Source organism: Scyliorhinus torazame, chromosome 12 (genome assembly GCF_047496885.1).
Source record: "Scyliorhinus torazame isolate Kashiwa2021f chromosome 12, sScyTor2.1, whole genome shotgun sequence".
Taxonomy (NCBI): Eukaryota; Metazoa; Chordata; class Chondrichthyes; order Carcharhiniformes; family Scyliorhinidae; genus Scyliorhinus; species Scyliorhinus torazame.
In genome coordinates this window covers 172,713,219-172,728,046 of record NC_092718.1, presented here as the reverse complement: position 1 = coordinate 172,728,046, position 14,828 = coordinate 172,713,219, and the positions used below count along the sequence as shown (strand labels likewise).

The window sequence follows — 14,828 nt, the reverse complement described above, 5'->3', positions numbered from 1 at the left end:
GTGAAGTAATTGTAATTTTCGGTTTTGGATAAATCCTCATATCTCCAGTTGTAAGTCAATCTCATGCTTAAGGCATTGTCTTGGGAAAACACAACCTGGGCAAACTTGCTGCCAGAATCGTAGAGAGTCATCCCTAACAGTACCTTCATCAAATGGCAAGGGTCTAAAAGGTTCACCTCCATTACCTTCTCCTGGGTACCTAGGCTTGGGCACTAAACCTAGGGCTCATTTTAATGACCCGGCACGGATCTGGGCGCAATGGGTGACTCGTGCGAGTGACCCAAATAGTGGAGACAGATGGTGATTTAATTAGCCAGCTGCCTCCAGAAATCACTCACGTGCAAACCCCAGTCCAACTCCACACCCACCTCCGCAAAATAGAACTTGCTATTATCGGGGGTCGAGACTTAGAATCTTTGGCTATTTCCGGGATTTTCAACATGACAGAGATCCTTTCCGTTGTGGCGTAAATCTGGGCCTGAATTCATGCAGTACCTAATGGTCTTACACATGGCATTCTCACAGAATCAAAGTTTCCAAGGAAAATCCATCACTCCCACCCACCCATCCCCCAATTCATGTTGTAAAACCCAAAGAGAATGATTCCCTTGATGAAGGAAAGGACACTGGACCCTCGATGGGTATTATGCTTATGACTCTGATTTTTGGTTCATACCTTCACCAGGAAGTTGCAGTCTTCCACTTGGAATGCAATGTCCTTCACACCGTCCCCATGTTTTCCTAAATGTTCGGTCATTTCTGAAGCAGACATAAAACATGTTACAACACAGCTCAGGGAAGAATGAGAAGCAGAATAACAAACAGGGAGTGCAGACATGGACCAAGCATCCCAGACATAGATTGAATAGTCAAGATACAGACCAAGCAGTTCGATGGAGCCCTTTGGGTTGTGTTGATGGTTTTGACGTTTTTTAGGGAGGCTGCGGGTCTGTTGCACAGGCTAAGGTGTGGTTGGAAGGGTGAGGGGTGGGGGAGTGTGTAAAGGGGACCTTCAGGCGGAAGTTGCCACGCCAGCGAGTAATGCTCGTGAATGGGAGTGTGGTGCGGGAGGGGAGGGGGTTTGGGGGGGTGGGGGTAGGGGGAATGCGATGTGGCAGGCGTGGAGGATGAGCGTGGTCATATGCGGGAAGGGGGGCCATCTTGGATGGGCCCCGTTCAGAGTGGGTTTGGGCGAGGCAGAGCTGAAGGCAGGCGATGGCAGACGACAGACGGAGGTAAAAATAAGCAACACAGACACAGAGTTAATAGTGCCGTTCATAGAATCATAGAATAGAATCACGGAATAGCTACATCACAGTACGAGGCCGTTCAGATCTGTCCGTTTCTCTCTCTCTCTGCAAGAGCAACTCACCTAATCCCACTCCCCCACCTTTTCCCTGTAGCCTGGCAATTGTTTTCTCTTCAGATGGTCATCCAATTCTCTTTTAAAAGCCTCAATTGAATCTGCCTTCAACACCTTCTCAGACAGTGCATTCCAGACTTCCATACTTGCAGTGTGAAAAATCATATCACCGCTGCATTTTTTGGTCAATCACCTTAAATTCGAGTCCTCTGATTCTGGATCTTTCTGCCAATGGGAAAAGTTTCTCCCTATCTCCTCTGTCTAGACTTGCGTGGTTTTGAACACATCTTTCAAGCGGCCTTTTAATCTCTTCCCCAAGGAGAAAAGCCCCAGCTTCTCCAATAGTCACGTGGTTATTTATCCCTTGACCCATTCCCCAAATCTTCACTGCATCCTGTCTAATTCTTACATATTCTTCCTAAAATCCAGCACTTAGAACTGGACACAGTACTCCAGTTGAGGCCAAATAAATGTTTTCTACAGAACCTACAGCAAAGACATGCAGTGCAGTCATGGAGCTAATAGAACAGACACAGATCGAATGGGACAGAGGCAATCCCCAGACCGAATAGTCCAGACAGAAAACCTCCACCAGGAAAATAAACCTATACCGTAGTGAACGGCAAGGAACAATCTGAAGTGATTTCTTTCAATTTAGAAGTAATTTAGAAGCTAACTTTAATGGGAAGAAAGGGGGTCAGCCCCTGGTAAATTAGAACCTAAGTTTGATGGAAGAGTGGGTAATCTTCAAGGAGAAGATATTTCAGGTACGGGTTGGGTACATTATTAAGAGAAGGGAAGTTAGGGGAAACCACCAGGGCTCTTTGGATGATGAGGGAGTTAGTGAATTAAATGAACATAAAAGACAGGTGTATGATGTAGGGCAGGTGAATTCTTCAAGCAAAAACCAGGCCAAATACAATGGTCATGATTCTCCAGAAAAATGTCTAAGTTAATTTGTGGCAGGTTTTTCAGGGAGTTTCCCGCTGGCTCTGCCAGTGAGTTCCCCACCGCTATTCAATGACACTTAGTCATTTTTTGAGGCTATGGGAGGTTTCTCATTGGTTTAGCCCAGACTTTTTTAGCACAATTTTTTTTAGCACTGGGGAACTGAACTCAGAGATCGGGCCGCCATTTTGAAAGGGTGCCCCGATCTCTAAGTGAGCTTGTGGGTCCACCCCCACCAATGGGCAATGTCACCCCCACACACACGGACAGTACCCCACACTGTGAGGACACCTCTTCAGGTCCCCGCCAAGCCTGCTTACAGCACCCCTCCCTTTCAGGACCCCATCTAACCTCCCAGAGGTCCCTGCATACCTGCCCTACACACCCTCACCGTCCAACCTCCTTTCATGAGCATGGCCTTCCTTGGGCCCTGAACATTGCCAGTGCCACCCTGGCACCCAGACACCCTTGCACTGGCACCCTGGCACCCAGGCAGTGCTCCAGCCAGCTTGGCGGTGCCACCCGGGCATATTGGAAGTGTCAGGGTGGCAGTACCATGACCCGGGATCCTCCCCACCCAGGTGCTGTTCTGCCTGGTCCATGTTTGTGTGGACCAGTGCTGAACGGCGCCCGGCTGCAGCCTCCCTGGGGAGGCCGGAGAATCGAGGGAGGCCAGCGAATATCAGGCAGGTAGGTCTTAAGTAGGTTTAATACCTGTCATAATATGCACCCATGCACATCATGAGGTAAAAACAGGCAGTGACAGACACCCAGGTTACCCAATCAACATACAGGGCAGAACACAACCAATCACCAGACAGAACGCCAGAGGGGGGCTTCCAACTATAAAACACACGAGGCATCAGCACTCCGCCTCTTTCCACTGGTGACAACTGTAGTGACAGTCAGGGTGTATATATCAGTCAGCACCTTCTACACGTGGATCAGAGCTAGCCTGGTCTAGTAAGTTAGAGTTAGTACACTTAGAGTAGTAGAGTGTCAACCCACAGCCAGCTGTGTGCATTACAGAAGTTCAATAAATCGTATTGAACCAACGCCTACGTTTGGTGTATGCTTTACCGTTCATCTGCATCCCGTTGCAGTCCGTGTTACCCCAGGGTGAATAACACGACAGTACCTACTTCCGGGAGCGCTGTTCGGTCCCAACCCTTTGGGGCAGAGTTCCGACTCCGACATCTTGCGGACGTGGGTGAATCCCGCGAGGCACGGAGGCTGCCAGGAGGCCCACGAGAGGCATCTCCCAGGATTCTCCGGCTGCGTTGTTCTCGCTCGATTGCAACACGGCAAGAGAACCACGCCCAATAAATTGAGAGGGGAAGTGAAGATTGGCAAAGAGGAATTATGAGAATAAAATGGCAATTAACATAAAGGGGAACTCAAAAATCTTGTATTGGTATGTAAATAGTAAGCAGATAAGGAGTAAGAGGTGGGATGGGGCCTAACAGGGAGAAAGAAAGTAATACATGCTTAGACGCGCAGGGCAGGACTGAAATGAATATTTTGAATCAGTATTGACTAAGGCAGGTCATTTAAGCTTGGATCCAAAATTGGATTAAGGACAGAAAATAGAAAGTTATGTGTGATAAATGGTTGATTTTTTAGACTCGAGATGGGAGATACATTCTCACCAAAAGTGTCATTTTGGGTGGGAAAACCAGTGAGAATTGCGCCGGCTATCCTGGGGTGATTCCCATCGCAGTGCTCCCACACTCTGTTTTTCTTTGGAGCTTGGGAAGATCCCTGCGGGAAAGGGATGTGCAGGGCCTGAAGATGCCAGCCAGGTTGGATCCTCGGAGAACGGGGTGCCCATTTTAAAGGACGCCCTAATCTACTGACAACCCTTCAGCCCTCCCCTTCCCCTCATACTCGTGGCAGAGACCCACCACGCTCGCAGGCATCAGGGGCGTCATTCTCCGACCACCCGCCGGGTCGGAGAATGGCCGTTGGCCACCGTGAATCCCGCCCCCGCCGAAGTCTCCGGTACCGGAGATTGGGCGGGGGCGGGAATCAGGCCGCGCCGGTTGGCGGGACCCCCCGCTGGATTCTCCGGCCCGGATGGGCCGAAGTCCCGCCCAGAAATTGCCTGTCCCGCCGGCGTAAATCAAACCTGGTATTTACCGGCGGGACCAGGCGGCGTGGGCGGGCTCCGGGGTCCTGGGGGGGGGGGCGCGGGGCGATCTGACCCCGGGGGGTGCCCCCACGGTGGCCTGGCCCGCGATCGGGGCCCACCGATCCGCGGGTGGGCCTGTGCCGTGGTGGCACTCTTTCCCTTCTGCCTCCGCCACGGCCTCCACCATGGCGGAGGCGGAAGAGACTCTCCCCACTGCGCATGCGCGGGAAACTTTCAGCAGCCGCTGACGCTCCCGCGCATGCGCCGGGAAACTGACAGCGGCCGCTGACGCTCCCGCGCATGCGCCGCATTTCCCCGCCAGCTGGCGGGACAACAAACGCCACAGCTGGCGGGGCGGAAATCCCTCCGGCGTCGGCCTAGCCCCTCAATGTTGGGGCTAGGCCGCCAAAGATGCGGAGCATTCCGCACCTTTGGGCCGGCGCGATGCCTGTCTGATTGGCGCCGTCTTTGGCGCCAGTCGGCGGACATCCCGCCGTTGGGGGAGAATTTCGCCCCAGGTCCTCACCCCCCATAGCTGGTACCAGTGGGCACCCCCTCCCAAGTGAATGACACCCTGCTATGGGGTTGCTGAAGGCAACCATTTAAGGCCCCCCTCTTTTCAGGTCCCCCTCCAGGCCCCCCCACTTCAGGTCACATCCCCTTTCATTCCCCTTGACATGACCCGCCCCTTAATCCCCCCATTCATGCCCATGACCCCTCTCTGTCCCTACCCCATGGAACCCTGACAATGCCAACCTGGCAGTGCCAGCACCTGGGGGAGTTCAGTGGCCTCCGAGCCCCCTGGCATGAACATCACTTCTAGTCTCCGTTGATGGAAAGCAGCAGTGTTCCCCGCCGGCCTCACACCGTGCCGGCGGGCGGGTGAATCCCGAGGGCCGAGCGCAAGGAGATTCTGGGCGCCATATTCCGGCCTCGTTACACTCACGCTCAAGCATAACGAGGCCAGTGAATAGGGGGAGAGGCCAAAACCAAAAACGAGATCTGCTCCGGCTGCCAAACAGTCTGCAACCAGCCCGCTCCCACAGGCAAAATCGGGATCTCGCCGTAGCATGGCGAGAAACCAATTCTCACCACTTATGCCCCATTTCCATACAATCAACGAGAGCCAACAATAGCTTTCCATCATTCAGCGGCCTCCCCATCAAGTAGTCACGCTGGTGCCGATTAGAACTCCTTTTGAAAAATGTGAACCTGACGGAAGGGCTTCCGTGGAGAGCCAAGGAGGTGAGTAGCCATCTTTGCTCACAGTCAAAGAGCTCGGGTGCGCTTGGCTTGACACACCAGTGCTTGGCGGGGTTTGAGGGACCCTCCACAGGGGTGGGCTGCCATGGGACAGGTGCGGTTTGGTACCCAGCGCCCCCTTCTCCCGATCGATGCCCATAGGGCCCTCGGGTTTACGTTGGGATGGAGGGGCAGCTGGTTTGAGCCTCTGCGAGCCCTGGTGTTCCCTAATGTCTGAACCATGGTGTGGACGGCCTCGGCCTCAGTGTCTGGGACATTCTCTGCAGTGCCTCAGCCATGTCCATCTGAGAGCGGAACCTCATCAAGGCCAGCCTGGTACTGGGTAACATCCCGCAGCGAGGCAGACATACTGCCGAGACCCTCAGCCATGGCCGTCACCACCTGTGCGACGTCTTGGACATCTCATCGTGCGGACATCGTGCACCAGGTTCTCCACCTTGCTCGCCACCCTAGCAGCGATGGCCTCGGTGCCACTCATTGCCAGCGCCATCTCCTGCGCCCGTAGCCTCTGGGACTCATCCAAGTGGAGCTGGAGTGACCCTGATATCTCCCCCTGAATGTCCCGGCCACTCTCCATTCTCTCCATCAGCTCCAGGTAACCCATTTCCACAGGCTCAGCACCAGGCTGGGTCCCAGCTGGGCCCTGGGTTTGGGATTACCTCTCAGGGGCCAGTAATGCAGGCCCTGGCAAAGTTGCGGGGTCGGATGTGGGGGGGGTGGGGGGGGGGGGGTTCTGGTGGTGGTTGATTTGAAGGATTGAAGGATTGGGGGGGTTTGGGGGAGGGGCAGTCATGCTGTTACCCCCAGCCGGGCCCTCATTAGGTCACAGAGTGCCTGAGCAGGAGGGACTCCATCACATGACCTAGGAAGGCCCACCGGGGTATACCTGGCAGTCTGCCCACATGAAATGACACTCCCTCCTCAACTGCTGCTAATAGAATAACAGTGACAGTGAGATCAGTCCATTATTTTGTCACTTAAGGGCCCAATTGGCCTAAGCCAGGAAGGCTGATCTCGACCTCCACCATCCTGGACATAATTGGGGGCAGTCGGGAAGGTAACAGGGTCTCCACCCCATGCCTTCCTGCCCCATTAAATGACACACCCCACCACCTCCCCACCTCTTAGCTTGCTTCTGGGGGGCTTTATGTTTTTTCCGTGTGGTGAACCACTGTATTAGGGGATGTAAGGTAGGACCTGCACTACAGGTTCGCCGGTAGCCCCTGTCGGCTGGCTCCGCCCACTAAGAACTGTATAAATATGGGTGACCTCCATTGCCATGCCATTTCGCCAGCTGCAGCAGGAGGCCATGCATCTGACTGCAATAAAGCCACAGTTGTACCCAACCTGCGTCTTTGTGCAATTGATTGCGCATCAATTTATTGCAGTCAGATTTTTCCACAGAATGGATATCAGAATCAAACCCGATCACCTGCGGCTGGATACGCACTCGCCCGACGCCAGAAAAGACTTTACTAGCATGTTTTGAGGCCTACATCAACGCTGCGGACCCTGCGCCAACGGAGGCTCAGAAGATAAACGTCCTGTACTTCAGACTGAGCTCCAGCGTGTTCCCGTTGATCCAAGACGCCTCGAATTACGCGAAAGCAATGGAACTCCTTAAAGAACACTATGCTCAGAAGGCGAACACGCTCTTCGCCAGGCATTACTCGCCACCCGCTCGCAACTACCTGGTGAGTCCATCGAAGACTTCTGGCGCGCCCTAATTCCACTCGTCCGGGACTGTGACTGTCAGGCCGTTACGGCCGCTGAACACGTGAACCTCCTCATGCGCGATACTTTCGTGACGGGAATTGCGTCGGACCGCATCCGAGAACGATTACTGGAAGGGACCACTCTCGAACAGGCGGAGACGAAAACCTTGGCGCTCTCCATGACGGTCGCATCCCGTAATGTACAATCTTACCCCCCCCGCCGCACTGCCCACCCCTACCCCTTCCTACCCCCCTGGACCCCGCCGCCGACCTCCTCAGTTGGGGCCCTGCCTTCCCAATATGCCTGCGCCACACGCCGATCCGCGCACCCCGGGAGTCCCCACTGCTACTTCTGCGGTCAGCAGAAGCACCCCTGCCAACACTGCCCGGCCCGCACTGCAGTTTGTAAATCCTGCACTAAGAAGGGCCACTTTGCGGCTGTGTGCCAGGCTCGCGCAGTCGCTGCGATCGTGCCCACTATCGCCCCCTCCCCCACGCCAAACGCACAATGGGAGCCACCGTCTTCTCTTCCGGGGCCATGTGCGACCAATGGGCACCGCCATCTTGTCCCCTTTTGGCCACCTGCGCCCCATGGGCGCCGCCGTCTTGTCCTGACCCCGTAACGTGCGTGCCATGTGCGCCGCCACCTTGTCCCCCACAGGGTCTCTGGACATCCCGGGATCGGAACCGCACACGCTCGCCACCCGAAGCATCCGACGACTACCCGCAGCTCGCTTTGATGACGCTGGACCAATCTCGCCCGCACAACCTGGCCACCGCTTCGACGACGGTGAAAATCAACGGCCTCGTGACCTCGTGCCTGCTGGACTCTGAGAGCACCAAAAGCTTCGTTCACCCAGATATGGTAAGGCGCTGCTCCCTCGCGGTCCATCCTGCCAATGAAAGGATCTCCCTAGCCTCCGGATCCCACTCCGTCCCGATCCGAGGCTTCTGTACAGTCACCCTCACTGTCCAGGGCATAGAATTTAGTAACTTCCTCCACTATGTCCTTCCTGATCTCTGCGCTGCACTCCTGTTGGGCCTGGACTTCCAGGGCAATCTCCAGAGCCTCACCCTCAAATTCGGCGGGTCCTTATCCCCCCTTACTGTTTGCGGCCTCGCGACCCTCAAGGTCGATCTCCCCTCCCTTTTTGTCAATCTAACTGTGGATTGCAAGCCCGTTGCCACCAGGAGCAGACGGTGCAGCACCCAGGACAAGACCTTCATCAGGTCCGCAGTCCAGCGGCTGCTTAAGGAGGGTATTATCGAGGCCAGCAACAGCCCCTGGAGAGCTCAAGTGGTAGTGGTTAAAACTGGGGACAAACACAGGATGGTCGTGGACTACAGCCAGACCGTCAATCGGTACATGCAGCTCGACGCGTACCCCCTCCCATGCATATCTGATACGGTCAATCAGGTTGCGCATTACCGGGTCTTCTCAACAATTGACCTGAAATCCGCCTACCACCAGCTCCCCATCCAGAAGTCGAACCATCCATACACAGCCTTCGAGGCGGACGGTCGCCTCTACCACTTCCTTAGGGTCCCTTTCGGCATCACAAACGGGGTCTCGGTCTTCCAAACGGAGATGGACTGAGTGGTCGACCAGTACGGTTTGCGGGCCATCTTTCCGTACTTAGATAATGTCACCATCTGCGGCCATGACCAGCAGGACCATGATGCCAACCTCGATAAATTCGTCCGCGCTGCCACTCTTCTCAACCTGACCTACAACAAAGAGAAGTGTGTGTTCAGCACGACCCGGTTAGCGATTCTCGGCTATGTAGTCCAAAACGGACTTCTCGAGCCCGACCGCATATGCCCCCTCATGGAGCACCCCTCCCCCACTGCCCCAAGGCCCTCAAACGCTGCCTGGGGTTCTGCTACGCCCAAAATATGCGGACAAGGCTCGCCCACTCATTCAGTCCACCCAATTCCCTCTCGCGGCTGAGACAAAACACGCTTTCGCCCGCATCAGAGCAAACATCGCCAAGGCCGGGATGCGCGCAGTGGACGAGTCACTGCCTTTTCAAGTAGAAAGTGACGCTTCAGATGTCGCCCTTGCCGCCACGCTAAACCAGGCAGGCAGACCCGTGGCATTCTTTTCCCGCATCCTTCTTGCCTCTGAAATTCGACATTCACCCGTCGAAAAAGAGGCCCAAGCTATTGTTGAAGCTGTGCGGCATTGGAGGCATTACCTGGCCGGTAAGAGATTCACTCTCCTCACTGACCAACAGTCGGTAGCCTTCATGTTCAATAACACACAGCGGGGCAAGGTCAAAAATGTAAAATCTTGCGGTGGAGAATCGAGCTCGCCACCTATAATTACGAAATCTTGTATCGCCCCGTTAAACTCAACGAGCCCCCAGATGCCCTCTCCCGAGGCACATGTGCCAGCGCACAAGTGGACTAACTCCGGGCCCTACACGACAGCCTTTGTCACCTGGGGGTCACTCGATTGTACCAACTGATCAAAGCTCGTAATCTGCCCTACTCCATCGAGGAAGGAAGGACAGTCACCAGGGACTGCCAGGTCTGTGTGGAGTGCAAGCCGCAATTCTACCGGCCATACCGTGCGCGCCTGGTGAAGGCTCCCCGCCCCTTTGAACGCCTCAGCGTGGATTTCAAAGGCCCTCTCCCCTCCACCGACCGTAATACGTACATTCTCAGTGTGGTCGATGAGTACTCCAGATTCCCCTTCGCTGCCACCGTCATCAAGGCCCTCAGCACCATCTTCGCCCTGTTCGGTTTCCCCGCTTACATCCACAGTGACAGGGGATCCTCATTCATCAGCGATGAGCTGCGTCAGTTCCTGCTCAGCAGGGGTATAGCCTCCAGCAGGACGACCAGCTACAACCCCCGGGGAAACTGGCAAGTAGAACGGGAGAATGGGACGGTTTGGAGGGCCGTCCAGCTGGCCCTACGGACCAGGAACCTCCCAGCCTCTCGCTGGCAGGAGGTCCTCCCTGATGCTCTCCACTCCATCCGGTCACTATTGTGCACCGCCACTAATAACACACCCATGAACGTGTTTGTACCTTCCCCAGGAAGTCCATACCCGGGGTGTCGCTCCCGACTTGGCTCGCAGCTCCAGGACCGGTCCTTCTCCGTAGGCACGCCCAACTCCACAAGGTGGACCCCTTGGTGGACAGGGTTCACCTGCTCCATGCCAACCCTCAATATGCCTACATGGAGTTCCCCAACGGCCGCCAAGATACTGTCTCACTCAGGGACCTGGCATCGTCAGGTTCCACCCCAACCCCCCCCCCCGAACAATGCGCCCCCCCCCCACCGCGCCGCCAACACTGACCCCACCAGACCACCCCCCCCCCTTTCCACACAAGATGACGAAGAGTATTTCAGCACGCTCCCGGAGTTCCCCGATGACTGGCCAGCATCAGCACCGCCACCACCGCCATCGGTGCCACCTCCACAACCACCAGCACCGACTTCGCCGCCACAGTTATGCCGCTCCCAATGAAGCACCAAAGCACCGGATCGGCTGAACCTTTGACGGACTCCGGACCGTCAACATGAACTTTTTCTTTTTTCTTTCTTCTTAACACTGTAAATAATTGCCCTAATTGTATATAGTTTCACATCACCCCCGCCGGACTCATTTTTAACAGGAGGTGAATGTGGTGAACCACTGTAACAGGAGATGTAAGGTAGGACCTGCACTACAGGTTCGCCGGTAGCCCCTGTCGGAAGGCTGATCTCGACCTCCACCATCCTGGACATAATTGGGGGCAGTCGGGAAGGTAACAGGGTCTCCACCCCATGCCTTCCTGCCCCATTAAATGACACACCCCACCACCTCCCCACCTCTTAGCTTGCTTCTGGGGGGCTTTATGTTTTTTCCGTGTGGTGAACCACTGTATTAGGGGATGTAAGGTAGGACCTGCACTACAGGTTCGCCGGTAGCCCCTGTCGGCTGGCTCCGTCCACTAAGAACTGTATAAATATGCATGACCTCCATTGCCCTGCCATTTCGCCAGTTGCAGCAGGAGGCCACACATCTGACTGCAATAAAGCCACAGTTGTACCCAATCTGCGTCTTTGTGCAATTGATTGCTCATCAGTCCGACCACTCATTGACGTATAATCTAGTGATAAATAGAATGGATCATAGTCATTCAGTGTTTGGCAACTGGAGGAATCCCACAATTCCACACTTGCAATGGTCTATCTTGAACCGAATGTGATGCCAAATACAATACTCACCCTTAGAACCAGGCGTCAGTGCTGATTGTAAAACAAAGAAAATCTGTTGAAAACAAGAAATGCAGGATTAAGTTTGGAATTGAATTTCTCTCAAGTTCTAAAAATTCTGAGCATCAGTAAATTATGAAAACAGCTGTACAGTTAAAGCAAGGCACCAAGGCCCAATTTCAGGTAATATAATTGGAGGGCCGATCTCAGGTAACTAGGACTTGGGAGCCCATGGGCGGGATTCTCTCGCAACTGGACCGATGGCCCGTCGCCGGCACCAAGAGCACGCGAACCACTCCGGCGCCGGGCTGACTGGAAGGTGCGGAATCCTCCGCACTTCCGGGGGCTAGGCCGGCGCCGGAGGAGTTGGCGCCGCGCTGACCGACGGCGAAGGGCCGGCGCGAGTTGGCGCATGCGCAGAACCGCCGGCGTGGTTTCCGCTCATGTGCAGAACCGGCCGGTGTGTTCCTGCGCATGCGCAGGGTGGTTCTTCTCCGCGCCAGCCCTACAGGGGCTGGCGCAGAAGGAAACAGTGCCCTCACGGCACAGGCCTGCCCGCAGATCGGTGGGCCCCGTTCGCGGGCCAGGCCACCCCGGGGCCAGATCCCCCACTGCCCCCTCCCGAGGACTCCCTTAGCCTGCCTACAAGCCAGGCCGCGCCGTGATGGGCCATGTCCATTTCACGCTGGCGGGACTGGCCGAAAACGGGCCCATCGGGACCCGGAGAATTGCCAGAGGGGCCGCTGCCAACGGCCCCCGGCCGGCGTGGCATGATCCCTGCCCCCACCCGAAAACCGGCGCCGGAGAATTCAGCGCAATTCCCCGGGCAATTCTCCGACCCAGCGGGGAGTCAGAGAATCCCGCCCCATGTCACGTAATAGAGCCGATGTAAGTGATACAAAACTAGCCTGAGAATTTCAGAATCTCTCCTCCATGATCCAAGAAACACTGGAGGCCAGGGATTCATAGGTCAACAATGCCAAGAGTATGATGAAGGAAATAGCATTTTAATGTATTTCTTTCATTCACACTGGATTGTATTATGACCATTCACTAAGGCACTGGAATGTCAAACAGGAATCGGCAAAGGGGTCATTCCTGTTAGATGCAAATCCCCCCGCCCCCCCCCGTTCCCCCCCCCCGTTCCCCCCCCCCCCCCACCCACTTTCAGAGTCTTCCCCATCCCTGCATCAGGTGCCTTTCCAATCCCAGAATTTCAAGGCCAAAATGTTATGATGTAGTCTCAGCTTTTAGGAACATCCTTCTCAGTAAGCTGGTTCTTACCTTATTCTGCCTAATGACATGTGTCACCATCTCACGATTCCCCGTCTCTAGTCCCTTATATGCCACAGGCTCAAATCCAAACTTGTTGCAGTAATATGTTGCGGCCTGCAAAGACAGATAAATGTAAACCGTATGATTGACATTGGCTTAGTTCGATAGGTTGTTCACAGTGAACTGGGCTGTCTTTCAAAAAAGGTAATTATTTATAAGAGCCTATTCTGACTCCCATTCCCCAGTGTCCACAATGCCTGGCACTTTGAACATATATATATTGTGGTCGTATGCATTAGGGGTCATGTGGGACTGTGCAGCCATGATGTCATTGGCTGACAGATCCCGGGTCCTGGTTGGACGTTGACCTCTAGCTCCGCCCTGAAGGCGGAGTATAAGTACCTGGAGTCCTCCCCCGCAGGCAGTCTACTACCGAACTGCGGGGGAAACAGTCACGCTTAATAAAGCCTCATCGACTTCACTCTATTCATCTCTCGGAGTCTTTGTGCGCTACAATTTATTAAGCGTGCCTAAAAAGGACTATGGAGCTCAGGATCATCCCGGAATGCCTGAGGATCAGCCCCCACGCAGTGAACGCAGCAGCAGCTTTCAAGCATTGGCAGACTTGTTTCGAGGCCTACCTCAGAACGGCCACCGGCCGGGTCACAGAAGACCAAAAACTACAGGTCCTGCACTCGAGGTTAAGCATGGAGATTTTCTCTTTCATCGAAGACGCAGAGGATTTCCAGACGGCGTTCGCAGCACTGAAAAGTCTCTATGTCCGCCCAGTAAACCAGATCTACGCTCGCTATCAGCTCGCAACGAGACGGCAAAGTCCCGGAGAATCGATAGATGAATTCTACGCCGCGCTACTAATTTTGGGACGAGCCTGCAGCTGCCCGTGGGTGAACGCAATTGAACACACGGACATGTTAATGCGCGATGCTTTTGTGGCAGGTATGAACTCCTCCCAAATCCGGCAAAGACTTCTAGAAAGAGAGTCGCTAGGACTCTCAGAGGCACGGGCCCTAGCAGCCTCCCGAGACGTGGCCGCGCGAAATACCTGCGCCTACGGCCCCGACCGCGCGGCAGCCCATTGGGCCCCGTACGTACCCGTCGCGACAAACCCACCCCCCCCTGGACACCCCACAGGCTTGCGCAGTCCAAACGCCAAGTCGCACCGGGGGCGCCCGCTGCTATTTCTGCGGCCAGGCGAAACACCCCCGGCAGCGCTGCCCGGCCCGCGCAGCGATCTGCAAGAGCTGCAGGAAAAAGGGCCATTTCGCGGTTGTGTGCCGGTCCCGCGAGGTCGCCGCTGTCCCGGGAGAACAGGGAGCCCTGCACGCCGCTTACGCTCCCCAACCCCCGCAGCGCCCCATGTACGACCCGTAGGCGCAGCCACTCTGGGTCCCGACCACCGCGGTCCCGGGAGAACAGGGAGCCCTGCACGCCGCTTACGCTCCCCAACCCCCCCAGCGCCCCATGTACGACCCGTAGGCGCAGCCACTCTGGGTCCCGACCACCACGGTCCCGGGAGAACAGGGAGCCCTGCACGCCGCTTACGCTCCCCAATCCCCCCTCCCGCGCCCCATGTATGACCCGCTGGCGCTACCACTTTGGGTCCCGACCACCGCTCTCCACGGAGAATAGGGAGATCTGTGCGTCTGTAACGCCCCCCCAAACCCCCTCCCCCCCGCGCCCCACGTATGACCCGCTGGCGCTACCAATTTGGGTCCCGACCACCGCTATCCCCAGAGATGAGGGAGCCCCGCGCGTTCCTAACGCTCCCCAACCCCCCCAGCGCCCCATGTGCGACCCGCAGACGCCGCCATTTTGGGTCCCGGCCACCACGAGGGGAGGAAGGGCGCCGCCATCTTGGACCACCCCAGACCTGTACGACGCATGGGGGCAGCCATTTTGT

General features: G+C 55.7%; 1 protein-coding gene across 1 annotated transcript in view; it reads right to left on the bottom strand.

Annotated features, from left to right (window-relative positions):
• The window catches only part of hpda (4-hydroxyphenylpyruvate dioxygenase a), a 77,153-nt gene extending 64,135 nt beyond the window's left edge, over window positions 1-13,018 (bottom strand). The window contains exons 1-3 of the mRNA XM_072469398.1: window positions 12,917-13,018; window positions 11,645-11,687; window positions 677-759 (exon numbers count right to left, since the gene is read on the bottom strand). Coding sequence (XP_072325499.1) covers window positions 677-759; window positions 11,645-11,687; window positions 12,917-12,946 — 156 coding nt within the window. The 5' untranslated portion in view covers window positions 12,947-13,018. The remainder of the gene's footprint in view (window positions 1-676; window positions 760-11,644; window positions 11,688-12,916) is intronic.
• Between the last annotated feature and the right edge of the window lie 1,810 nt (window positions 13,019-14,828).